We start from the raw sequence: 27591 nt of genomic DNA, 5'->3' as shown, positions 1-27591 counted from the left end.
CAAACATCCACTGACACACAGAGAGAAACACCTTCAGCATTTTATTTTCCTCCCTGCCTTTACTGCTATCGTTTACTCTTTTTTTTTTTTTTTTTTTTTAATTTCCTGCTGGTGGCTCCGTGTGTCTGTGTTAAACTGGAGGCTTACTCAGCTGCAATCATGTCACACCACAAAGAGACATTAGTGGAAGCAGCATCAGCAGCAGCAGCAGCAGCAGCGACACACTCTCTCCACCTCCATCTGTGAACTTGTGGGGAAAAGTTGCCATCACATCAGACACATCAAAGTGTGGCTCTGCTTCCCTGAGGATGAAAACAGGAGGGAGGGAGGGATGGAGGGATGAGGAGAAACAGGAAAGTGGTTAAAATTCAAGGGACGTATGATGTGTGCACATGTAACACCTTTTAAAAGAAGTAAACATTCTCCTTCAGGACACATTAAGGAGTAAAGAAAACTCCTTCTGTGGTGCACCTCAGTGTCATTAATATAATCTCTCGTCACAGACTGTGGAGGTGCATAAATGTGACATAGTGTTGTTGTTTTTTAAATCTCTTCTCACTGTCTTTGCTGGTGGAAGAACACGTGCACTGACATGTGGTGACTCTCCTGAGCTGATTTTGCTCTCTCTCTCTCTCTCTCTCTTATGAAAGTCTATTCCAGCAGCACCAATTTGAGCTTCACTTTCTCTTCTCACTGCTGCACCTAACAGGTCTGCGGGTGAAAGAAAATGTGTTGAATGACGACACCGTTATGAGCTCATTGAAAGTGTAAGTTTCACATTTAAGGGCCTATTTTCTTTTCCTTTTTTTTGGAGCGGAGCAGAAGAGTCAGTGAGGTATTTGTCTAAAGCCACATGTGTAAAAAAAATAATAACATGGAATAGAGGAATGCGATAAATTAACATTATTCTGATAATATCACATAATATTAATTTATTAATGGTTTCTTTATTTAGTGACTAAAAAAATACTACTACTTCCATATAAGCAGGTATTTTACCTCTTAGAGCATATGCACATAAATCACTTTACTTGATTTCTCACCATCATAAACTTAGCAAGTTTGGTCTCAATCTCTTTCCACTCTCTTAATAATGAATAACGTATTTATTTATTTATCTATTGGAAAGGGCTTTCAACCGTCAGAAGAAAACCCAACATCTGACATTTTAAAGGAGACGGCACTGATGAACAGTGGAGTGGATGTGTTGTCGTGGCCAGGTTGCCAAGGACGACCGGTGTGAAGAAAAGTTTAAATCGAAAAGTTAAGTGTGATCTGGTTTCAATGGCAAATTGAAACAAATAATAAAAATAAGCAGACTTTAATTTGTTTCTCGCCAGACCACGTAAAAAAACATTGTTTAATACAGATTAGATTTATCGGCCAATTAAACGCGCACACTGGGATTAAATAACCGTAAATTTGCAGCCCCAGAGCTGAGGTGGAACTTTTAAACACATTCAGATGAATAAAAAAAACAGATATTTTTTCATTAAGATTTTTTAATTCTAATCAGATATTCCTTTATAAATGCTGCAGTTTATTTGCAACACTGTTAAATACACAGTACAAAAATATAACATAATGTTGACTAGTTAAGTTTGACTTTGAACTTTCATGTTAAAAGTAAACGTAAAAAGTTTTTTTCTTACCCTAAAACTGACATTAAATAAAACATTTCATTGTCTTCACATGAATGATCTTCGTTAGAGATATTAAATATGCTGTTTTTCTTAGGTAATCACCAGAAGATAATCTCTATTTTAGAAACAGTGTAAATGTATAAATATATAGATGAAGTTTAGGGTAGTGGTGCAACAGTCCAAGGATCTGAAAAGAAAAAAAAAAGAGTCCACACACTTTTATAAACTCAGATTTTTATTAGTCAGTACAAGTAAAACGAAACTGAAGCCGAGAATCTTCATCCCCTCCAAAAATGCATTTCTTCTTCTGTGTGGGCGTTGCAGGGCGTTCTCCCCCACCCCTCTCTCTTTCTCCATTTGACTGACTTGTGCCGCTCTCCTTCAAGGAACTCAACGAGACGTGAAACTATCGCCGAAGGGATTTTACGCACTGGTAGAGAGAGCGCTGCTTCACAAATATAACATTTGGAGCTCGGACAGTGAAACAAAATTGCCCCCTCCCCCCCCCAAAAAATGTATGTAATTGTAGCATAAACATGATTTCTACTGTGTATATATTTATATATATACACACACTGTTTTTCACCAAACCAAGGGGAAATTTAAATTGTTTTTCCACATAAGCTACTGTGACACCACTGATTTCGAAGCGAGGCAGTCAGAACTGCTCAGTGAAGAACTAAATAACAGCAGAATCACTGCACCAACTATATTCTTTTCTAGTTCTCGTCGTAAAAATAATGAATATCTAACTCAACTGGAAGAAAAATGACAAATGGCCTTCGACTAGTTGACAGACACTTGATCGCATGCACACACTCATACCATGCGCGCACACACGCTGACCTTTATCAAAACTGATGCTCAATTACACATTTAATTAAACGCTTAATTACTGGAGTAAATAACACAAAAAGTGAATTATATATATATATATATCCACCTCTTATTCTCTTTCTTCTTCTCTCTTCACTCCTCAGCTCAGCCGCCTTCTCAGAGCCTCGGTTTTCTTTTGTCGGTGTTGATCGTCAACCTCCTAAACGACTTTTCCTCCACTTAGCGGCTGACGTTCTTTCTTCAGTTTCACCGTCCGTTCAGGTTCCCACCTCAGCGTCTGCACTTTGATCCACCATCATTTGCCGTTTCAGATTTTAAGTCCTCTCTTGGCAGGGCGTGGAACTCAACTTTCAAAAACTGCCGGACAATGTAAAAAAAAGACCTGCCCCCTGCCTTTGTGACACCTACAGAGATTAAGAGCTCAAATCAGCAGCTCTGGTCAGTACCGTGGATGTGGAAAAGGTCTTTTGGGGGGAAACATTGGCCCAGGATTTCCCCCTCTTGGACCTGGACGTTTGCCTCTTAGCGCTGGGTTAGGGCCATGAAACCGAGGAGGAAAGGGTGCGTGGGGGGGGCCCCTTGGGTGCAGGTGGTGTCCAGGGTGGGGATGCATATGTGGAGGTCGCATACCAGGATGATGTGGCTCTAAACGAGGTGGCAGTGGTCTTCTTGGAATGAATTGCGGAGGAGGGGTGCTGTGGTGCTGGTAGTCATGGCTATAGTAAGGGTCTTCTGAGGGAGAAGGTGGGGTGGTGATGCCTTGACCCCTTAGGTACTGGTGTGGAGGACTGCCTGGCCTCTGATATGGATCATCTGGGTGTCGGTAAGGGTCCTCCTGAAAGTGAATGGAATCGTGACCGTAAAATTTGTCGCGATACTGCAAGTCATTTCGGTGAGGGCGTAAGTCCTCAGGGTGAGGAGGGCGAGGCGGGCCATGTGTGAACAGTGGGTCGTCGGAATGGTACAAGGACTTGTGCTGATGGTCGTGCACTACCATCCCACCGATCACGCTGTCAGTTCTGGGCCCAGTGACTTCCGCTGCACGGTTAAAGGCCTGTTGGTCTGGGGGCATCATCGGATTGCTGGTAATGGGGGGAGGAGCATCAAAGGCCCGAGGAGGGGGAGGTAACTTTGGGACAGGAGGGAGGTTGCTGCTGAAGAAACCAGAGGAGATGCCGCTGCCCTGCTGGGAAACTACCTCTTGAGGTTCCCGAGTTAGCTCTGTCTGGAACTGATAAAGTCCTGACGACTTACTCTCTGCAGGCCCTGCAGGAATCGTCACACTGTATCCTCTGGGTTGCTGAGAGCTCCCCTCTGGGTAATTGTCTCTATACCAACTCATTTCATTCAAACCCTGAAAGCCGTCATCTGCCTGTGTTCCTGGAGCTCTCTCTGCAGGCACTCGCCCTCCAGTCAGAGTGGAGAACTGTTGATAATGTGCTACAGGTGTGGAAATCCCGTGCTCTGGCATCTCCTGTTTACCACAAGGGTGCTGCTGGTAGACCTGCCCATTCTGAGCTTTCTGTTGGGAACCCATAATGTTCATCTGAGAGCTATTCTGATACCCAACAGGAGCTTTTTCCACAGTTTCTCTGGTATTGGTGTTGGAAGTAAACGGGACCAGAGCAGGCTTGTCCATGATCTCATCTTGAGTTGGGGTTCCTCCGCCCTCGTCCCGCACTGGAGTCCCTTCCTGGTTGTCTGTGCCGGTAACTGGGTTGAGAGTTTCCCCTCCCACTGAGTTCACAGAAAAACCTAGGTCAAATGCATTAAAGGCAGGGTTCCCTTGCAGGAAGCTGTGGATTTTAGACTCTAAACTTTTGGAGGACGAGGGCGGAGCTGATTCTGCGGCTCCAAGTTCCATGTTTCTATGCAGAGCCTGAACCAATGCGGATGCTTGGTTGGAAGTCTGAGGAGGGGCTTGGGTTTTTGTGCTCTGCTCTACAGCAGAAATGTGTGGAGAAGGCACTGGTGCACCAGAGGAGAGAGACGGGCTCTGAGGGGGAACTGCTGACACAGGTGTGGACAAAGGAGGAATCTTGCCTGTACTGGAGGAGGCTGGAGAGACATTTGGAGCTGGTTTGTTGAGCATAGAGCTGAGGCCTAAATGAAGAGAAGAAAAGAGGAACAAAGAAATGTTTAGGATATAAAATTAATAAAATAGATTTTTATTTTTTAATGTCAGTGGAGCAGCGATTCCCAAACTTTGTGTGAAAACCTACAGATTTATTTAGGCTCCCGAAACAAATTTGCAGAATTTAACCAACCTTTAAAGTAGACATATTATACCCTATTTGTCCAAGTTAACCTAGTTCCCTGGTGTCCTAATGAACATGTCTGTGACATCCTTTGGTCTAAATACCTTAAGGATGAAGCAACACAGCAGTTCAATCACTCTGCCAAAACAGCTCTGTTCAGAACACTCGGTTTTGAGTGTCTGTCTCTTTAAATGCAAATGAAACTACGTGACTGAGGCTCCGGCAGCTAAAAGCAGTTAGCGTTTGGAAAAGTGATCATTTGACTCTGGCCGGCACACCTGTACTTAGACTGAAGCGGACCACAAAAACATGACACTTTGCCTATAGTGCCTCCAGTCCCAAATATAAGTATTAAAATGATCAAAAAGTTGATTTTGCATAATATGTCCCCTTTGAGTTAAGAGTTGTATGTATATGGTATACAGACATAAAACATAAAATTAGGTTTTAATTATTTTACAAAACATCTCTCTAACATTATGCACAAATTTGCTTGTGTCACGATAGTTTGCCATTTTTAAAAAGTGGCTCCCCATATAGAAAGTTTGGAAAACACTACAGAAGCAGACTCCTTTTTCTCACCCCCGAAACCGCTTTGGCCCTGGACTTTGGACAGAGCACCGAGGAGCTCTGAAGGACTCACGTCCACCTTGGAGAGGAGGTTTACCAGCGAAGAGTTATCATGCGAGGCCACAGAGGGAGCAGGTGTGGCAGCAGGAGCAGCCGCCGGAGGACTCTCCACCGAAGATCCTGCAAGACAGCGAAAAAGTCTAAAATGTGGAAATCTGTAAATCTGTTCTGTCTTACAGATTTATCTGCAGTAACAGCACATTTCACATTTGCTAAATCACTTTCCTTCTGAGCAGACCAGAATCAACCATCTTCTAGAAACTTCAAGGAACAAGACAATAAAACACCCTCAATTATAGCCGTACAGCTTTAACCATTTATTTAATTTGAAAAAAAAAAAGAAAGATATCAGAATAGTTCCGATTTTGATTTACTTTTATTGTGGCATTATAAATCCAGTATATTTTATGATGGCAGAGTAGCCACCATGACTCACCTGTGTTCTTTATGACTGAGCTTAAACTGTTGAGGATGGAGCCAATTTTTCCCAGGTCAACACTCTCCACAGCAGTTGCAGGAGCAGATGCTGCTGCAGGAGCAGCCACAGGAGGCGTGACCTGTGCTATAGGCTGCTCTGTTGCTACTGATGCTTCTGTACTTCCAGTATTCACTGGAGTGGAAACCTCTGGGCGAGAGGGGAGTTCCATCTGTTGCTCGACTGTGGTGAAAAAATATAGCAATAAGTAAAGTAATGTACAACTATCAAATCAAGCCTTTATATCTCTGACAAAAAATACACTATAAAAGGTCACTCATCCAAAACAATTAAGTTTTGAATGAAGACAAAATGTAGTTATTTAAAATACAGATGCTATTATTATAATAATAATAATAATAATAATAACAACATTAGGTGCTTGAGGTGGAAATGATGTAAACAGTACAAGTGGAGAACATTTTTCTCTCATTTAATAATGTATGACAAGACTAAATGAAGACTAACCAATTACAGAACACTGTTGCGGTTTTATAGAAATCTGTAAGTGAAAAAGGAGGCAATAAAATAACAAACTAGACATAAAGGTGTTAAAAGACACATTTGCTCCCGAGTGTAAATGTTAAAATGTCTATTTCCATTACAAGGCTCTAGGACTGCGAAAAGATAAGAGAAATTGCCAGGATGTGATAAAAAGTGATTTGATTTACTGCATAATTCAACAGCCCCACTTTCCATTTCCTCCTTCATAATTTCAACATGTTTTAAATAGAATTCTTCCACAGAAAACGAAGAGGATTCATCACTATTATTGTTCAGCATTCTACTTAAAAACCTCCATTTACAGACAGCCATGAAGTCCCTATCACCAGCCCACTCCCTCACCTATAATGCCAGTATTGTCTACTTCCTCGTCAGAAAGCTCCATGTCTTCTACTTCACGATTGTCATTCTCTCCAACGACATCTGAGCGAGCAGGCGATGCTCCCACTGAAGACAGAGGGCTCGGGGCCGGTGGCTCCACCTCATCGTCCATAGCAGTGGCGTCAATATCTGGATCAGGGTTGGCCATATCCATACCATGAAAGGGGGATTCTGACCCTGTTGGAGATGGAGCGTCTGCAGACGGTGAGGGGATGGGCGACTCGTCCAGATCTGGTAAAGTGGCCTTCAGGGCGTCCAGCTTACGCTTGAGGTGGGAAACCCGGTTAGCAAACGTTTGGTAGGCCTTGAGAGGAGAAGAAGAAAAAAATGAGCGAAACGGTGCATTATTAAAGGTGCCATATGTAAGAATGTGGCCAAAAACGGTTACGACATTCAAATTCAAAATACCGAGGTCTTTTAGGTTTCGTTTTCTGACATAACTGGCAACCCGTGGTTGCTCGGCAGCTCAGACTCTACTGACTGCAATGATTGGTAGATGGCGGTAGTTGGCACCACATGCCAAAACATGATTTCAAAACATAAACATGATTGGCAGTATGCAAAATATTTTTTTTAATGCAAATATTTTGGCTGTACTGTTATTGTTGGCGAGTTCAGTATGTTATATGAACATTATTCCTGAGTCTCTGTGACATATTAGGAGGATTTTATGGCCAGTTGTTTTAGATTTATTTAAATTTAAATTAAATGCAAAACAAGAATTAGCATCACATACTGATCCCACAATCCCTGAAATGATAAGTCATGAATATCAGTGATAGACTGAGGTGAACTTGGAGGTCTACGAGTGCTTTTTTGGTGATGAAAAGTAATTTTCTTTGTTTATACCTTTCAATGGGCCGTTTCAAAAGTTTAATCTTTTGAACTAATGTGGCTTGTCTCGATTATCACAAATCATATCAAACCACCATGATTTAAGTTGATATACCAAAGATTAGTCATATTACATCACAAATAATCAAAAACAATCCCAATTTAATTTTTTGACCCATATTGTGCAGCTCTGTACAGGAAATATAAAACACTACGTCTTTATGAAGTTTAAATTCTTACAACTGAGACCAAAAGATTAAACATTATACCACAAATGCGTCACATCAAATATTTGTTCTTGTTTCTTACGTTTGCGACAATCTTGACCTCCTTGTACTGCATCTCGTAGAAGATATCTGCATTGGTGAGGGCCTCCATGACAGGTGGTCCCACTTTGCTTTCTTTCTCAAGAAACTTGACAAACTCTTGTAGTTGTGTATTTGCCTCCTCGAAGTCCTTGGAGAACCTCTTTCCTCCAGCCTTATCTGGAAAAATCAGTTTAAATAAGTAATATTTCTGATGAAATGATGCATCAAAATCCCTGCTGAAACAGTGCAGTGGTAGAGAAAGACTTTCTCAGGCACCTTTGAGTTTTTTCAGGGCACCAGAACTGCAGATGTCAACCCTCATAGCTGCCAGCTGTTTTTCTCTCAGGTCTACTTCCTCCAGAGATCGCTTGTACTTGGCCAGTTGGTCTATTAGTGCCTGGGGCTAAAGCACATGGAGCAGTGAGACAAACATAATTTAAAGACTACAAGCAGTGAACTTTTGTTAACTTGGGTCAAGTTAAGACTCAACTGAAGAAGTTCTTGCTTACCACAAACTCATCAACGACCTTTGACCTGAGTTCTGCTGTAGATTCAACTGGAGCTTTAAATAAATAAGAAATAAAATTCACATTAGACAGCAAAGTACAGAAAATGTGTTCAACAAAGTAGAAAATAATGAAAAACAAACATTAAACATAAAAAAAGGGTTATTCATTGAATGACCTAATACACAATGTAATACGGATGTCCCGATCAGCTTTTTGGAAATAAAAGGTCACCTTCTATAAAATAAATACTATTGCTGACTGATGTTTAGACAGAATAAGAACATAGTCCTCTGTCTGTACTGCTGCTGCACCACTGATGGAGACGGAGAGAGGGCAGGGTGTCATCAGCTCAGCGTTAGCGAAAGCAGCTGTGTTTGTGGACAACGTGTCATTAGACTGGGACCAAAATAGTGAAAAGATGACTTCGCTTCATGCAGCAGTTCATTTAGCACCCGAGTGTTTATGTTTGTATTCTGTTTATATATCACAACAACCATTGACGAGCCACTCTCCGATTTTGGTCTAATATTGGCCAAAATAATTGGATTGGATATTTGAAAAATAAAAAAAATGAAATCAGATACATCCATAAAGCCTAAAATATGAAGTCAATGAGTATTGTGTTTTGGAGGTGGCTGGTTATATGTAGAAAAGGCATCCGTAAAGATGTGGTATTACTAAGGTGATTAAAAGACTATCAGACAGATATTTGTATTGGTACATACTCAAGATATCGGTATCATACTACACAAAAAAACATTTATACTACAATTTTTTTTTTCTTTCTAAATATGGGCTCCAATCTGGTATTTAAGATTGGGATTGGGATTAGGGATGTGAATCTTTGGGTGGCTCACGAATCAATTAGATTCTTAGGGTCTCGATTCGATTCAAAATCGATTCTCGATTCGATTCAAAATCGATTCTCGATTAAACGGATTCGATTAATACGATTCTCGATTCAAACGATTAAAAAATGTATACAATGCATAGTGTGTTAAGGCAAATTATGGCATCAAAACAATACAGTTTGTATAAAATAATGTGATAATGTGATCACACAAAGGCCAACTTTGTTAAGTTAACATATACTCATTCAAAACAAATAAAAAATTACTTAGTTAAACTTGCATAAATAAAAGCTTAGGCTAGCTGTCTTTTTCTCCCATAAGTTACAAAAATAAACTGTACACAAATAACACAAAATAGAAATTAAAAAAAAAAAAGTGTATGAACAGGATTCAGATTCGTAGATGATTAGAATCGCGAAATTTCTATGTAAATCGATTTTTTCCCCACCCCTATGGGACATCCCTACAAAATACATACCATGAGGTATTGTTATTAAACAATAATACACAAGGTAACGCATCAGTGATAACATTCAAAGACAGACTTACTTTTTTGTTCCACAGGTGTCTCAGGAGGAGACTCTTCTTTGATTAAGTTGCCCCTAAGCTCAGCAATGAGTGTCCCTGTGTAGACACCTCTCTCCTCCCAGATGGTAAGTATCCTTTCCACTGATTTAATAACCTTTGAGTCACGTTCTTGGCTAGAGGAAGGAGAGGAAAAGAGACAGACAGAGGGAAAGAACAGTAGATGTTTGTTGTTGTTGCAATGACATTCGCTTTATTTATGTATGACAAATTTCTTAGCAGGAATAAAACACAGACAAGGGCAGATGAGACAAAGGAAAGTGAGAGGACAAACAGATGAGGCTGACAGGAAGTAGAGGACAAACAGGGCAACAGATTACCGCGTCGTCATCCGACACAAACAACTTACTTGACGAGCACAAATGCCTCAGGGAGCACCTCTGCAAATTCGGTGCGATAGACAATGGCGTTTTTCCTTTTACAGTTCTGAATGACATCGTTGGCGAGGTAAATCAGGTTGAGTCTGTGTGGGGCATCAGCTGTTAGAGGACAGACAATACAAAACATTATTTTTAATGGAAGAGCCAATCTTATTATATTGATTATTTGTATGATTAATTAATAATTTACTCAGTTTCAAACAAACAAATAACTAAAAAAAAACAATTAAAAAAATCAGTCTAACCAGCAGCCAAACACGATAAACGAAAGCCTGTCCTTGTATCTACTAAGCTTTAGATGGAATTCATCTGCACTTTACCTAATAGTCAATACATTTAATCATTTTGATAAACACAACGGCAGAAAAACACATAAGAATTAATAATTAAATTGCTCTAAATCAACACATTTGTTTCATTAGTGATTTAAGCTGATCAGAGGAGTTAAGTAAGACAGCATGTAATCAATGTCTTTGACACCATTTGTGTTTTTGTGTACATGTTGTTGCTGCTAGGCTAATGAGTATTGTTTGAAATATTTTTATTTCAGTTATGCTTTTCCTGCAAACTCCTTAAATTCACCCTAAGAATGAAAACAATCACCCTGTTAAGATTAGGTGTGAATGCATACTCAACAAACATCAACAAACCATGCTTCACATGTAATTTCATACGTATATAGAAGTCATATTAAAGCAAAACCCTGTAAACAGATTATAATGTAGAACATACTATTTACAGGAAAGTGGTCATCTTGTTTCAAATGTAAACATTTTTCAAGCTAAAAACACTTCTTAAAAAGGCACACACTTAGATATAGTTTCTGACCACAAACAAACAAAATGCGGGTTCATCCATCTTTAAAAAGGTAAACAATTTAAGTGTCTCACACTCTTAACCATAAATATTATGTGTAGTGTGCACCCATACTGTCATTCACTACACAAGTGTTCACAACAACACACTTATTCTAAGTCTAACTGTCAAAGACGTGTGTGTGATCTCTGCAGCCGATAAAAATGCAATCCATATAAAAGTGTTCAATGTCAAACTGCAGTGCACACACAAAGAACACAGAGTCTAGGTCATCTCAAAATCTTCACAAACTTTGCTACTTTTCAACCACCCTTCAACAACCATGATAAAATGTGTCCCTTATCTCCAGGCAAAAGCACAGAGATGTTTTCTCAGCATACATTTCATTCAGCCTACAAAGATGGTTTCCAGCATTTGTCATAATAGATGTCCATATAATTAAAAGAGAAGAAGTTGTAATGACGATAATAATCGGTTAATCAGTCGCATGTTTGTTTCACTTAATTCGTAATGAATACACTTGGCAGAGAAATGAAGAATAATCATGAAAATAATAATGAACAGAAAACTAGGTTGTGTGGAAAACAGTGAGAGCTAAACACAATCATTAAAAGTTTATTGAACCATATCATTCTTGAAGTTATCTGAAACAACAATTATAGTCATAATCAACTTATCAGTCACTTGCTTATTCTACTAATTAGTTTACAAACACCAATAAAGAGATCTAATCTACTGTGACATTAAAAGCACCATATTTTGAGCAGCAACAACAGTTTAAAGTTGTCCTTAATAAGGAAACAATTGAGTCGACTGCTCGTTAATCAACAACACATTCACTTAAAAATATTTTTTAATGAATGCACAATCAACACATTACTGTGCATTTAGCCATCATGTTCAATTTATTAATTAATCTAATAAATATGTGCGCTATCTCAGTTTTGATGCCGACAGTGACTTTAACATGACCACTGGTGAAGGCAACTTCTTTTGACTTGAGAAAAACAGCATGAAGAAGGTAACACCATGCACGAATAACAGACTCACAAACATTTGACTAGAAGCCAGTGTAAGTTCATGATCATCACTGAGGAGATGCTCACACTAAGTCTGCAAAATCCAAACCTACAAAATATTGGACTTTTTAGGAAGAAACCAGCCTATTCCTCCTATTGTTCCAGTGGTGTGATGGCAGATAAACGATAATATTTTGAAGCCAATAATGGTCGACATCAATATTGTGCCAATAATATCGTGCCTCCCGACACAAGCTGAGAGACACCAACTGGTCCTAGCATCTAAATCACACATGGCACAACATTGTTGTTAGTTGTATGCTGATAATATTATGATTATATTATATTATGACGAGTAATTTATGTTTGTTTTTTTTTACATTTACAAATGAAAACCAGTAAATCTAAAAAGCTACTTTAACTGTTGAAGTTTTATTCCATCACAATGTTCTAGTTTAGTGTTCTACCCAAGGTACAACATCACCTGTAGAAGTAACATGTAGGGATGCAAGATATTAGACTATCTGTCAGTCCGATATATCGGGACTAATAACCAATAACAATATCAATATATATGCCTTTCCGTTTGCCCAACTACAAAGGTAATTTAGTTGCTTCTGCAGTGATGTTAACGTAATATTTTCATACATATGTTGCAGCAGATATGGAAGTCAAATATCTTTACTGTGCAATATAAATAAGTAATAAATAATAATAGCTGCAGGGGCGCTAGCATAGAAATCAAGGAGGTAGCATCTTTTTCAACCTACTTTAATCATTAATCATATCGGTGGATCTCAGCGTGTTAGCTGATCCTGATATAGCGCTGATAATATCGTGCATCCCTAGTGACAAGTATCTTTTTTCCCCAACAATTAATTTTGCAGGAGCAGTGCCAGCCAGCTTTGAGCCTTGAGTGACAGATTCAACAGACTTCAGCTTAACAGAGACAGCTGTTGAAATTATTTATTTAGATTTAGTGAATATCAAGTCTATGAAATGGGTTCCCCTTTTGTATTTACCACTTTTATCACATCCTCCTCTGTCACAACCTGGCTCAACTAAAGCATTTGCGTTACTCTTTTTTGTCGTTAGCTGATATAACGATTATGGCCTTTCAACTGAGTAGTCAGTCTACAGACTAACAAAATGTCTCTCAGGAATCCCACACCTTCAAAAATCAACAAATGTTTAGATTGTCATTTTTGTTTTTTTTACATCAAAAATGGAACTGAAATTGTTACTGTGACTAAATAATGAGGAAAAGGTCTTTGACAGATTACACAAGAATCATCAAAACCGCCGACTGAAGTCACGGTTTAACTGTCAGTAAATTCATTGGTACATTTGCTGTCAATACTATTATCAAAAGATTAGAAAAGTCATCATCAAACATCAACTCAGAACAGCACAGCAATGCTTAAAAGACACAGCTTCATGGCCTACAAAACCAGTTTGTGTTCCCAGTACACAGCTGCATAACAGCTATGACATGACTGTATGTTAAAAACAGACCAGGCAGGCAATTATATGACATTTTCATTAAGGGCTTTTTTGCCAAATACAGCAACAAAACTATGTAAACATCATAAACTCAGCTGATACATAAAGCAGGGAGAATTACACCTGATCAACTGATTGAAATCACAACTTTAGACAATGCTACTAGCAATGCAATTTAATGAACCTGTTCTATGCCAAATAAATAATATAATAAGTACATGTAGGAACCAATTCATCGACACCTAATTTTTGCTTTAAATTTAAGTATTGTCATGTAGACTTGCTCTATTCAGTCATTCCCACAAACTGGGTTGAGGGACACCCAGATCAGGAGGGGTCGCAGGAGATTATTTATGGGTTACCATGGAAGTAAAAAAAATGTCAAAACATTATACACAAACTTGCCCTTATCAGGACTTATATTGTGCCTTGGGTCGCAATGATTTATCATCTTAAAAAGGGTCCTCAAAGAAGAAATTGGGAAAACACTGCAATCATATTCTAAAACTAGTGCCATAAATGTATAACTTGGAGTTCTCAAACAAATATATAAGTGACAAAATAACATATGTAATATAAACAAATTAACCACATGGAGCTATATTCTGCTTCCAATCCAGCGCTGACTAGCACTTTGATACCAAAACAAATACAGTGCGTCCCTGGGGTGAGTTTTGTTTGCCCTTTCTATAAATTATTGAGGTTATGCTCATATTAAAATAATAATAATTTGGCGGGAGTTAACCCTGCACATCTTTAAATCAACATAGTGCAGCTTTAAATTGTAACCAGGAGGAGCGCTAGTTTTTAACACCACGTTTACCCGGAGTTCCAAAGTATCCCCACGCTGAGTCAAAAACAGCAAATGTCATCTCGGATTCAATTAGGCCGCAGCAGCGACACTGAAGCGACGTCATGTGGCAACAACAGTCAGTTAATTACACCAAAGCTACTCACATTTCCTCAAACACTTTATCCAGTTTCGGACGATCACGCTGTGGTACTTCTTGTTGTCGATACACCACGTCGACAAGCCTTGAATTGAATCCATAGTGTTTGAGACACTTTGAAACTTCCTGGCTAAAGTGGACTCCAGAGAGCCGCCGCCATGAGCGGCTCCTACTCCCGCTGCCATGACCGGAGGAGCTCGTGCTAATACATTCTACCATTCCAACGTACAACACACATTAGCGCTTAGCATGCTAGCTCTCCGTAGCGGCGCCGCGTTAAGAAGCCGCTCATGCTTTCATTGTTACAGATACACTCCTTTAATGTTCGGTGGGTTTCTTTCACAGTTTATCCACAACGAACGTCTCTGTCACAACTTGAAGTTTGAGAGCTCTGCAACGTTGAACATCTGAAGCTACCGCTTAGCACTACCACATCCTGTAGGTCTGTGTTTACTCGTTGCTGCTGGAGGAGTCTTGACGGTCACTTCCGCAAATACGACGTGATCATAGCGCCACCCCGTGTCACGGAAGATACTATCTTGTTAGCGCCACCTGCTGTGTGCTAATGCTAACAACATATCTATAAAGTAACTGTAAAGTAACTATAAAGTGAACGAAGAGGAATAGAACGTACAAATTAAATGGGAGTGTATGAATAAAAGTAATAAATATAGCAATGTCAACATTTCAAAGTCAGTATGTGTTACATAAAAGACAAATGTTGTGTTTATAAGGTATTTAAGGTACATTTTGACTTTAACTTAAAAGTGATGATTCATTTTGTAATTTAATTGTTTATTATGAAAACATTGTATAATTTAAGTCAAATGAAAATGAAATCCCATGCACAACAGTGAAATAAAATTAGCCATTTATGCATTCAAAACATCCTTATTGTAGTGAACACCGCAGCCCTTGCTCTTTCCCAGGATTGAACCAGTGACCTTCTAGTTACAAGCCTAATTCCTTACCTCTTGGCAATAGGCTGCCCCCCGTTATAACATACTGGCTGTCTGCTGCTAAATTTCATGTTCAAACATTTTCAAATTCCAGGGAAACAAACCTTTAAAGTAGAAGACAATTACATTTATTTAAATAAAGTTATTTATAGGTCAAAAATCAACATAATACATTCTGATGACCCACATCATATAAAAGCATGTATCAAACACCAGAAACGATAATTTAATCGCAAGACACGTATGAATGGCTGAAAGATAATTTAAAAAACAAGAAATAATTTAAGACATACAACTGGGTAGTAATATTTTTACTGAGCTTTCAGTTTTCTCCTATTTCACAAATGTTGTTTACACAGATATGTAGTCCAGCACAAAAACACTGTACTGATAGATGCTACATTTTATGTTTATGCAACACTGCACAACACATTGTTCTCTGCCACATGCTTAACATTTTTGATTTCAAATAATTTGATGACAATATGACCAATACTAGTTAAACAACACATATTGGGTGAAACATATATAATGTTTAGTAAGTAATTGCAGGCAAGTTTATGGTTACCTTTAAGGCTGCCTGGTGATGATCAAACAAAGATGAAATGCCATTCAACATGAATGATAACCCAAATGCTATCAAAAATAAAGTGTGTTCAGGAATAGAGTTTTGTTTATGATATCTCAATGTCATTATTTCTTGTTCAATAATCAATAGTAAAGCACTTTGAGTGATACAAATTGTACAACAGCTAGTCAATCCATAAACTGCCGTTTCCCAATCCCATCATCATCACAAAAATAAGTTACCTTTTATCTTTTACATTCATATTTCAAATAAAAACAGGTTTGCCTGTGACTTTGACTCTTGTAAAGCATTCGTCTTAGAAGTAACACACTTGAGTCTGCCCATAGAAACAGTTCCTGAAATCCTATTGTCAAGTCTGTTTCACACAGAATAAAACACATTTTGCCCATTTATTCACTTATTAAAAACTCACACAACAGCTCGTGTCCGTAATTTAACACCACATTTGAAGTGCTTCTGGTCAAATCAGGTTCACTCATATATCCAAAGGTGCAGCTATGATATATCCAGCAATATCCAACTATTATTTGCCCATTGTCTCACCAAGTTCATGTTGCTGTATTTCCTGTACAGCAGTTTTGCTTTTTAGCACAAGTGCAACTAATTTAATCTTTATCTGTCAGAAACAAAGGATCTGTGTTGTATGTATGGAGTATTGAATGTGTGCAATGTGTGTCCTTTATTTTACAATCAACATTTTAAATATGTGTGATCATGGTTTAAATATTTGTGTAACTGTCTAACTACAGATGTTTTCCCAATTCATCATTTCATTGTTTGGTTTTTAAACTGTAAAACAAAATAATATAAAAAATACTTAGGACAGAATTCCCAGGACAGATTATAACCAATAGCCTATGAGAAATATTTTGCTTTTAATAATTACTGTAAATATACACTGACACATTGGTTCAACTTTAAACTCCACCAACAATGAACTTCTGCTGTGTTTTCCTTTCTTTAAAGTGATGATGTGCTTTTTGTGTCACTGTTTGAGCTGAAATTATAAAACAGAGCAAAGATTGCTTTAACGCATTGCACTTGTAGAATCTTTCTTATGTCTTTTAAGTTAGTATAATTCAAATTGTACAAAGCAGACACACATTACACAATTTCTTGTAATTTAGTGCAATAACCCTGGTGTAACTGGAGTGTCTATCTGCATTACCCCCCCTCTGGTTTTAAATGACTAGTGGGCATTAGAGACTGACTTTGCACCTGACTGTATGCTTATGTAATCAAGTCCGCCCTCTGCCCTCACTCTGGCTGGCATGTTGTGGCACCTCCATGTGGTAGCAAGGTCAGTTAAGTCCAGCTGAGGTCAGTCATTTGCAGCAACGTTGCCACTGGATGACACAGCGTTGTCTTGTGTAGCTTTGATGCCACAGTGGGAGAGTGAAGAGATCTCATGCTGCCTCTGATTATTATTCTTTATATTTCTACTTAAAGATGTCGGCCTCCTTGAAGAGCCGTGGCTGTAGTCTGTAAACTCGTGTCCGGCTCTATAGCTGCACGGAGCTGCTCTTTCTTCCTCTGTAATTTCCAGTTTTACAGCAGACACAGGTAGACACGTGGAAACCTGTGAAGTAGAAACCTGGCTGATCCAAGGCCTTTTATGTTGATGGTGCTTACGCTTGGTTGGGATTTTGACAGCAGGTTCAAACTCTAACCAGCTCATTTTTCTTTTCTGGAATAAGAAAGTAAGCATATGAAAAATATCAATAGCAAGTACAAAATAGAGCACTTTAATAAATAAACATTAATATTGTTGTGTTAATATATCAGGGCTCACTGTTTAAGTCTTAGAAACTCTCAAAACAATGATAAATCCAGGATAAAGTGTTGCTTACCTTCACTGGCATGTGGAGCTGATTTTGGCACCAATGTGGTGGAAGTTGGGGAATGATGGTTTGTTTTGGTTCATCGATGGACTGAAAAGCCAAATGAGGGAACCAGACTTTTAGCATCATCTCTATCTGCAGCAGATGTTGGAGGTATTTTTCTCTGCAGAAAAATAAGTGATGAGGTACAAATATTAATTAAAATGCTAGGTTTAACATCCCAACATTGACTTCTGTCATAATATCAGGCTATTTTATCACGGTTTTTACCCCATATCAGGCTTCTGTAGAACTCCAAGAATCCTCTGCAATCTATCGATGGCAACACTCTGCTGGAAACTGGTCAAACCTGCAAGAGTTAAAATTCAAAAGTACACTCTCAATTAAGGGCTTAACTGAAGGCTGGAATGCACCAGACATTAAAAAGATCTGTCACATTTAATATTGAACAACCACATACCTTTGTCAAATCGCCCTGTCTTTAGTCCCTTCAAAAGTTTATGCAAAGGACCGGCAAACCTGTGCAAATCTGTACACTGAGGAAATAAAGAGAAAATCAAGCATTATAACTATGATCACTGAAGAAATAACGACACAATGGCCAAGGATTTACAATAATGGTGCTCACTTTTTTAGCGAAGACCATGTCGCCCGGTGTCACTGGTGATGCACCTAAACTGGCCGCTCCAAGAGATGATACTGAGTGTTTAGTTTCAGGACAGTGTCCCGACTGGTCACTGCTCGACCTTGACTGCAGCTGAATCGAATAAGGTCGTAAATCGACGCAATTTCCTGAAAACTCATCAGCGGCGGGAGCTTGTCTTCTTCCACTGTGGCCCTCTCCCTCCGAGAAGACGTCTGCTTCATCCTCCGTCTGCTCGCTCGAGGAGGAGGGTAACGACTCATTAGAAGGCCATTTGGAAATTGTGCCCAGTGAATTCATCTGTGGATACAGGAAGATAAGAGTGAAGACTGTAAGATGCCTTCATATACACAGTGGTAAATATTACAACCACAGAGCTTCCATAAGTACATGTTTTAGCACTTTGCTAGATCCAACATATGGGGCTATACAGCATTCAAACTGGAAGAAGGTGCTCAAAAAACACACTCATCTGCACACTTGTTCAATTCCTCTTTTTTACGCAAATGTATAATAAAAGCATGTTCAGCATGTAGACAAGGTCAAGATGAACTTCTTTATTTGAAGCCAAGCATCAGAATGAGGAAGAGAGGATTTAAAATACTCTGAATATGATATGGTTGTTTGTGCCAAAACTGCTAATCTACTGGGATTTTCATGTACAACTATTTACAGATAATGGTCCAAAAAAAAAGAGAAAATATTTGGTGAGTGGCAGTTTTGTGGGCCTTGTTGATGCCAGAGGTCAGAGGAAATTGACCAGCCTTGTTGGTTGAAATGACAGAGAGACAAGAGCAACTTAAAACACTTCAGTTACAGCTGGGGTATGCAGAAGACCATCTCTGAGTGCATAACATGTGCTCCTGCAGCAGAAGACCTCACTGAGTGTCACTCCTGATACTCACCAGTGAGTTTAAATTATGTACAACACAAACTATTTTGGTGTGACTTCTCTGCGAAACATATTGTATAACATGGCATTTCTGAGTAAATATGTCAGTAACGTCGCTTGGTCTGTGAGGACTGTCATTATCTTTTATGATATTGTCATTGAAATGGTTGCAGATCAATAAAAATATTTGAATATAATGAACATTTAATAATGCTGTACTTGATCATGCAACATTTACTTTAAAGGTAGCATTCATTATATTCATCCAAAGTCTGTTCATCAACAACAGTTATTACATAACACAAATGCATAACCTCACCCTTGTTACACAGTGGTGGTTACAGCCTTGACGTCATTTATGTCACAATGTCAATATTTAGCAGAGAACGCCGAATATAAACGTGTCAGAATCATCTGCTGTGAATAATGTGTTAACACGATTCCACCGAGTACAACATGATCAATGAGGGCAAGGCGAATGGTCAGCTGATAGGTCAGTCAGATCAATAACTACATGGGCGGGAAAAGGACATAACGTGTCTGAGTGAAGGTCCAAGAGGGAGAGGGAGCACGAGTCTTCATCGAGATATTATCACACAGGGGTGTTCGGTTGTTGGTGGAGAGCACTGTCTGTGCTCAGAGTTTGATTGGCCTGGCGCTATAAATTATTGATATCCTGTATCGCACAACAATCTGTGTGTGTGTGTGTGTGTGTGTGTGTGTGTGTGTGTGTGTGTGTGTACGCAATGTATAAACCCTGCCTTTGTCAGGACTAGTCGTCCCCATAAGGGCATAAGCCTGCTTCTAATAAGAAGTAAGTTCACTCACGGAGGCTCTGGTTAAGAATAAGATGTGAATTATTATTAGGCTACGGTTACGGTTGGATATTACAAGGTTATGTTATGGTTAAGGCTAATGTTTTTGGTAAGGCTGACTTAATTAATGACTCAAAGTCCAACGATGTGAGGACCAAACATTTTGTGAAAGTGAGGACCTCACATTCTGTCACATCGTAAAGGGCTCTTTATGGTTTGAGGGTTTGGGTTAAGGTTAGGTTAAGGGTTATACATGTATTTGTGATGTTTAAGGTAAGGGGCTAGGGCAGGGGTCTCAAATCTAGTTATAGGGGTCCAGTCAAGTAATAAAAAGTCATTTTTATAAAAGGTGCATTATGTAGTAAATCTAAAACAACTGGCCCCAAAATCCTCCTAATATGTCACAGAGACTCAGGAATAATGTTCATATAACAAACTGAACTCATCAACAACAACAGTACAGCCAAAATATTTGCATTAAAAAAAATATTTTGCAGACTGCAAATCATGTTTATGTTTTAAAATCATGTTTTGGCATGTGGCGCCACATACTGCCGTCTACCAATCATTGCAGTCAGTAGAGTCTCAGCTGCCGAGTAACCACGGGTTGCCAGTTACATCAGAAAACGAAACCTACAAGACTTTGGTATTTTGAATTTGAATGTAGTAACCATTTTTGGCCACATTCTTACATATGGCACCTTTAACTATTTAGTAGGGGTGAACTATATGAGCTTAAAATAATATCATGATATTAAAATTAAAAAATATTACTACTAGTAGTAGTAGATTATGATGTATATTTCACATCATTGCAAAACAAAAGTGTTAAATTAAACAATATACAGTTCACAATAAAAGTTTATGATGCAGAATTAATCTATTACTCGAAAAAAAACATGCAGAAATTACGACTAAAAAAAAGTGGAGGGGCCACATGAAATCGATGGGAGGGCTGCATGTGGTCCACGGGCCGTGAGTTTGAGACCTCTGGGCTGGAGAATGTATTGTCTCTACCAGTGTCCCAACTGAGAATGTGAGTATGTGTTTGTAATTAAAAATAAAGATGTGTTATATAACTGGTTCTAACGCTACACTCTGACACTGCTGTGGTTTATAAATATTTGAAGTGACTATAGCTCGTGGTAAAATGCCTTGACAACACTAAAAATATAACACACATAAACATAAACACGGAAATATAATAATAGACATGTGTCGGTTAAACCCTGCAAGACTTACATATATATATATATGTATATATATATATATGTATATATATATATACACATATACATATGTATTACATAAACTATTACAAGAAAAGTGGTTAGTAAACATCACACACACCACTAACCCTAACCCTAAAACATAAGAGAGACTCTTACCTTCTAAATAGAAGAAGAACGAGATTCAGGAAAACGGAACACAACTCCTGAAAAGGCAACTTAACGTGTTTAGAAAAGGTTGAGACTAATGTTTCTGAAAGTTGTATAATCGTGGACTCGTGTCTCCGGCGGTAAGAACGTCTGCTGCCTCTTCTCGTCTCTTCCTGCTGTTTATCTCGACTCTCTTGGTCTGTTTCAGTCACGTCTTCAACCTGCAGCACATGAAGTGCAGCACATGAAGTACACACACGCGCGCACACACACAAACACACACAGGACCACGGAGCTCAACGGACGCTACACGTGCGGAGCCTGTTCTGTGCCGCTATTGGCTGGAGACGCGCTCGCTTTTGCGCACGCGGCTCAGAGGTTTGACCAATCAGCGGCGTGCTGGGCGCCGGTTGGCTGCTGGCGCCGCCGTACTCTGTGCGGCAGCACGTGTTTGTGATATGGTCTTCAGAGGAGGAGAGCAGCACGCGGCAGAGGGTTGACATTCCAACACGCGCCTATACTCTACCTAATTATGACATTAAACCGCGTGATGATAAGGTAGACTGTAGTTGTTCTTTCTCACAGATTATGACCTCTAAAAAAAGACAGTGTTTATAATGTAACACAGTCAACACACTGTGTTACATTACAAAATTCACATGTCTGTACTGTACTTCATTATTATTATTATTATTATTATTATGATGAGCTTTTGACATTCTGCATTTGTCTTGCTCACGGGCACATATACAGGGCCGGGAATTTAACCCACAACCTTCCAGTTGAAAGACAAGTCCTGTACCTAAAATGGATACTTGAGTAAAAATATCTTCACAGAAAATGACTTTGGAAATTTTTGATACAAAATGTACTTAAAAAGAGGGAGGGGTTGTCTTTCAACTAAAAGGTTGTGGGTTCAATTCCTGGCTCTGCTAGTCTGTCTTTGAGCAAGACACTTAACCCCATGTTGCAGCATGTCAATGTGTTACATTACAAAATTCACATATCTGTACTTTACTTTATTATTATAATTATTATGATGAGCTTTTGACATTTGTCTTGCTCACAGATGCATATACAGGGCCGGGAATTTAACCCACAACCTACCCGTTGAAAGACAAGTCTTTTACCTAAAATGGATACTTGAGTAAAAATATCTTCACAGAAGATGACTTTGGAATTTTTTGATACAAAATGTACTTAAAAAGAGGGAGGGGTTGTCTTTCAACTGGAAGGTTGTGGGTTCAATTCCTGGCTCTGCTAGTCTGTCTTTGAGCAAGACACTTAACCCCATGTTGCAGCATGTCAATGTGTTACATTACAAAATTCACATATCTGAACTGTATTTTATTATTATAATTGTTATGATGAGCTTTGACATTTGTCTTGCTCACAGACACATATACAGGGCCAGGAATTGAACCCACAACCTTCCCGTTGAAAGACCAGTTTTGTACCTAAAATGGATACTTGAGTAAAAATATCTTCACAGAAAATGACATTGGAATTTTTTGATATAAAATGTACTTAAAAAGAGGGAGGGATTGTCTTTCAACTGGAAGGTTGTGGGTTCAATTCCTGGCTCTGCTAGTCTGTCTTTGAGCAAGACACTTAACCCCATGTTGCAGCATGTCAATGTGTTACATTACAAAATTCACATATCTGAACTGTATTTTATTATTATAATTGTTATGATGAGCTTTTGACATTTGTCTTGCTCACAGACACATATACAGGGCCAGGAATTGAACCCACAACCTTCCTGTTGAAAGACAAGTCTTGTACCTAAAATGAATACTTGAGTAAAAATTTCTTCACAGAAAATGACTTTGGAATTTTTTGATACAAAATGTACTTAAAAAGAGGGAGGGGTTGTCTTTCAACTGGAAGGTTGTGGGTTCAATTCCTGGCTCTGCTAGTCTGTCTTTGAGCAGGACACTTAACCCCATGTTGCAGCATGTCAATGTGTTACATTACAAAATTCACATATCTGAACTGTATTTTATTATTATAATTGTTATGATGAGCTTTTGACATTTGTCTTGCTCACAGACACATATACAGGGCCAGGAATTGAACCCACAACATTCCCGTTGAAAGACCAGTTTTGTACCTAAAATGGATACTTGAGTAAAAATATCTTCACAGAAAATGACTTTGGCATCTTCTGATATAAAATAAACTTAAGTTTTAGAAGTAAAAGTAAGAAGAGGGAGGGGTCTTTCAACAGGAAGGTTGTGGGTTCAAAGTGTCTTTGAGCAAGACACTAAACCCCATGTTGCAGCGTGTCAATGGGTATGAAAGATGTGTGAATGTGTCATTGAGACTAGAAAAACTTTTATATAAATACAGACCATAATATCAACTCTTTTATGTTGTAGTATCGAGTGACGAAGATGTAGTGGAGTAAAAGTTGCTAGAAATATAAATAAATTAAAGTACAGATACGTGAATTTTGTGCTTAAGTACAGTGTTACATTACAACACTGTGAAAGACAACTCACCCTACCACTGAGCTACCATGACACAATCTTCCCTTTTTAATACTTTTACTTACATTTGTATCAGTAAATGACTTTTGATACTTAAGTACAGTAAATATCATATATTTTAAAGGTGCATTATGTAATAAATCTAAAGCAACTGGCCATAAAATCCTCCTAATATGTCACAGAGACTTAGGAATAATGTTCATATAACAAACTGAACTCACCAACAACAACAGTACAGACAAAATATTCACATTAAAAAATATATTTTGCAGACTGCAAATCATGTTTATGTTTTGAAATCATGTTTTGGCATGTGGCGCCACCTACCGCCGTCTACCAATCATTGCAGTCAGTAGAGTCTCAGCCGCCAACAAACGCGGGTTGCCAGTTACGTCTGAGCTTCAATGGCGGAGAAAATGAAACCGTTTTTGGCCACATTCTTACATATGGCACCTTTAAGACTTTTAATTTTAATATATTATAAAAAGGGACTTCAACTTTGGACAAAGTTGTTTTCTGGCAAGATACTTATACGTTTACTCAAGTAACCCTTTAAGGTACTTTAAGCCTCACAAAGACAAGCAATACAACCACATAAGTAGACCTGAAAACTGCTGATATTTCACAGACATTTCTCTGTTAACTCAAGAGATGGATGTGCATGAAGATCGCAGGAGATGGTCAGTTTCAGGGATACTCAGGTCGTCTTCACCACATTGACGTGGACATTTGGAACAGGTTGTTCCCCGCGAGTGTACATCATAAATCGTCTTCTCTGTCTTTGTCATATCAAACAGCTCAGAATAGATGAGACACCAGCTTCTCCAACATCTCCGAAGCAGCAAAAACACATGTGTAGAACTTTGCAAAGTACACTGGGTGTGGTGTGTTTTATCTGTTGCTTTAAATGCCACATACACTAATCCCTAAAAAAAAAAAAGTGCATGACAAAACACTACAGTGAACACAGACTGGGACAAAGTAACTATACCAGCGTCTCACTGTTTTTTTTGACACCTGCTCAGGCACAGCATTAGAATATGTTGAATTGTTTATGTTTATGTTTATGTTTATATTTATTTCAGACAAAGTGCAGTTACAATTCCAAACAGAAAACAAGACAGAAGAACATATAACGAAAATAAAGAAATATATATAAAGAAAAGAAAAAAAATATAAAAGCAACAAAACATAAATCTGTCAGTAACTGCGCCTGAAAATTGTTGAATTGTGCTTTTATTTTGACAGGGTGATCTGTGAGCAATAATTGACCGCATTATAAAAGTCTCACTTTTTATGATGTCAATTATGACAAATAGAAAGAAAATTTAAGCAAAATAACCTTAGATATGAGCAATAATGGGTTAATCTTCAGTCTATATTGGCTACAATCTATATGATCTGTCATAGTTCATTAAGTTTATTTCAGTGCAAGCAGAGTAAAGCAAATATGTGAAGTAAACCCTGTGGGCTGCTGCGTACTTTGTACAGTACAGATGTTTTAAAATCAGACTTTTGCAATAGCATTTCTGTGGCTAACGCGAGCATTTTCACTCCAACTGATGAACATTGTATCAATCATTGGCCAAATGTCATCTGTCATTAGTGTATCTATGTCTGTTTGTTGTTGGGTGTCTGTTGTTGTCAGATTTGAAGAGCATGTGCTGAAGGAATGGAAGCATGAGAGTTAAAGGGAGCATCAGTGAACGCATCACCGGGGCCCAAAGATTCTGGCTCTGCCAGTTGATATATCTTTCAAGACAGGGTATGAAAGTGGATTATAGATCAAACAACAGTGGTGCGTTGACAATGTGGCAACTTGACAGCGTGGCAAAACGTGGAACTGTACTATGCGTACGACCGATTCACCGTGAAACAGAAGTGCAGTTAGCAGTAAAAGTAGCACGTTGCTCTGACTCCGAGTTGGAAATCTTGAGTTGAGGGAAACTCTGACTACAACTGGAACTCAGTGGAGTTTACATAAGACATTCCATTCAGTTTGAAACGTTCAAAGAGTCACAAAGACCATGTTTTCTGTGATACGAGAAACGTGGAGACAGTTAGTTGGAATCGCCCCAGTTACATGAACATGTGAATGAATGTGTTTGAAGTGTTACACAAGTGAAACTTGTCAATGTAAACTTGATACTCGTCACTGACAAGAAGGTGGTGCTGTGTGTTCACGCTGGCGAGCGGCCAGCAAAACATTTACACATTTCACAAGCTTTTAATTGACACGGCAGCACAACCTGTTACCCAAACAGCTTCACCTATAGAACAACTAATAACACGTTGGTGTTGAACAGTTCGAGAAATAGCTCATGGGAGCTATTAGTTGAACACTTACAATGTGGTAGATATATAATGTAATAATGAAGCACAACAACACAACACCATCACATCAGTTAGTACTCTATATTCTATTGTGAGGATAGAAATGAACTGTTTAGAACATAAAAGAGTTACATTTCTTTTGGGTCGTCTTTGCAGCAAGAAGACCCAGGTTCATGACCCACTAAGAACAAGGGCCTTTGTGCATGGAGTTTGCATGTCCCGTGTGTGTGTGTGTGTGTTTCCTCTTCCGGATGTCAGCTGGGACATATTCCCCTCATGTGGGATGAATAAATGAATGAATGAATACATTTGTGTGGTGGACAAAAATGTAATTGGAGCATCTGCGATTTGAAAGTGATTCATTGTGAAGCCCTGAACTAACTGAACTTAATCAGATATTTTTAACAGATGGGAACATTTCTTACGCATCAGGTTCCTTGGGGATTATTTCCAGTGATGGAAACTTGAGTTCTCTGAAGAACACAACCAAGAACTGTAGATTAACAGCACGAGAAACGGACAAAACATATTTTATATGAAGTGAGGTAGGACTTTGATGAAGGTATCAGAGAAAACCGTCCACCTCTGCTGCTGTACTGCTTCCATCATCTTGCAAATCACTGAAAGAAGCTACAGGATTTAAGTTGACAAATAACGTAAGGAGTCAAAAAAAGAGTAAGTGTGCGCTCATGTGGTGAAAGCTTAGGTGTGCAGATGTGGCTTGTGGGAGGCGGTTGATATTGTTGGCCATCGACGCCACACTGTGCAGCAGTGACCTTGAAGGAAATAACTGCAAGCTGCCCCAAACATCTGCCCCAAGTCTAACCCTAACCCTTCTGATTAATACATTTTTAAATCAATCAGAATTTGTATTTATCCAAATAAAACCCACATTTTTTCTTCCCAAGTCAAAGTTCAAGGCACCAGTTAATTTAGTCGAAAAACCTAATGGGCAGAACTCATATTGTTATTGACAACTATTATATAGTGCTAAAAAATCTACTTCCTTTGATTGAATTTCCTCTTGTAAATGAATTTACATTTAACTACATCTTAAAAGCTCTTACAAGAACATCACCTTTACTTATACACAAGTGTGTGCATACTGCTAATACAGAAGTTGTACTGTGATTAATTTAACAATCTATTATGTTTCTGAACATA

General features: G+C 38.6%; 2 protein-coding genes across 2 annotated transcripts; both read right to left on the bottom strand.

Moving 5' to 3' along the window:
* Positions 1 to 157: 157 nt before the first annotated feature.
* On the bottom strand, positions 158 to 14709 carry rprd2a (regulation of nuclear pre-mRNA domain containing 2a; the record flags this gene model as incomplete). The annotated part of the gene is made up of 11 exons (XM_083899484.1): positions 14491 to 14709; positions 10165 to 10294; positions 9780 to 9931; positions 8380 to 8432; positions 8147 to 8273; positions 7872 to 8047; positions 6690 to 7032; positions 5805 to 6026; positions 5321 to 5488; positions 2927 to 4583; positions 158 to 302 (listed from the first exon to the last, which is right to left on the bottom strand). The coding sequence occupies exons 1-11, from the start codon at positions 14666 to 14668 to the stop codon at positions 158 to 160; spliced, it is 3351 nt and encodes a 1116-aa protein (XP_083755610.1). The 5' UTR covers positions 14669 to 14709.
* A 647-nt stretch (positions 14710 to 15356) lies between these two features.
* Positions 15357 to 21761, bottom strand: ciarta (circadian associated repressor of transcription a). The gene is made up of 6 exons (XM_083900005.1): positions 21611 to 21761; positions 18501 to 18815; positions 18333 to 18408; positions 18143 to 18221; positions 17882 to 18035; positions 15357 to 17718 (listed from the first exon to the last, which is right to left on the bottom strand). Exons 2-6 carry the CDS (start codon positions 18813 to 18815, stop codon positions 17353 to 17355), a joined length of 990 nt encoding a protein of 329 aa, XP_083756131.1. The 5' UTR covers positions 21611 to 21761; the 3' UTR covers positions 15357 to 17352.
* Between the last annotated feature and the right edge of the window lie 5830 nt (positions 21762 to 27591).

Source organism: Microchirus variegatus (assembly GCF_963457635.1).
Source record: "Microchirus variegatus genome assembly, chromosome: 13".
Lineage (NCBI taxonomy): Eukaryota > Metazoa > Chordata > Actinopteri > Pleuronectiformes > Soleidae > Microchirus > Microchirus variegatus.
This window is presented reverse-complemented; position numbering and strand designations above follow the sequence as displayed.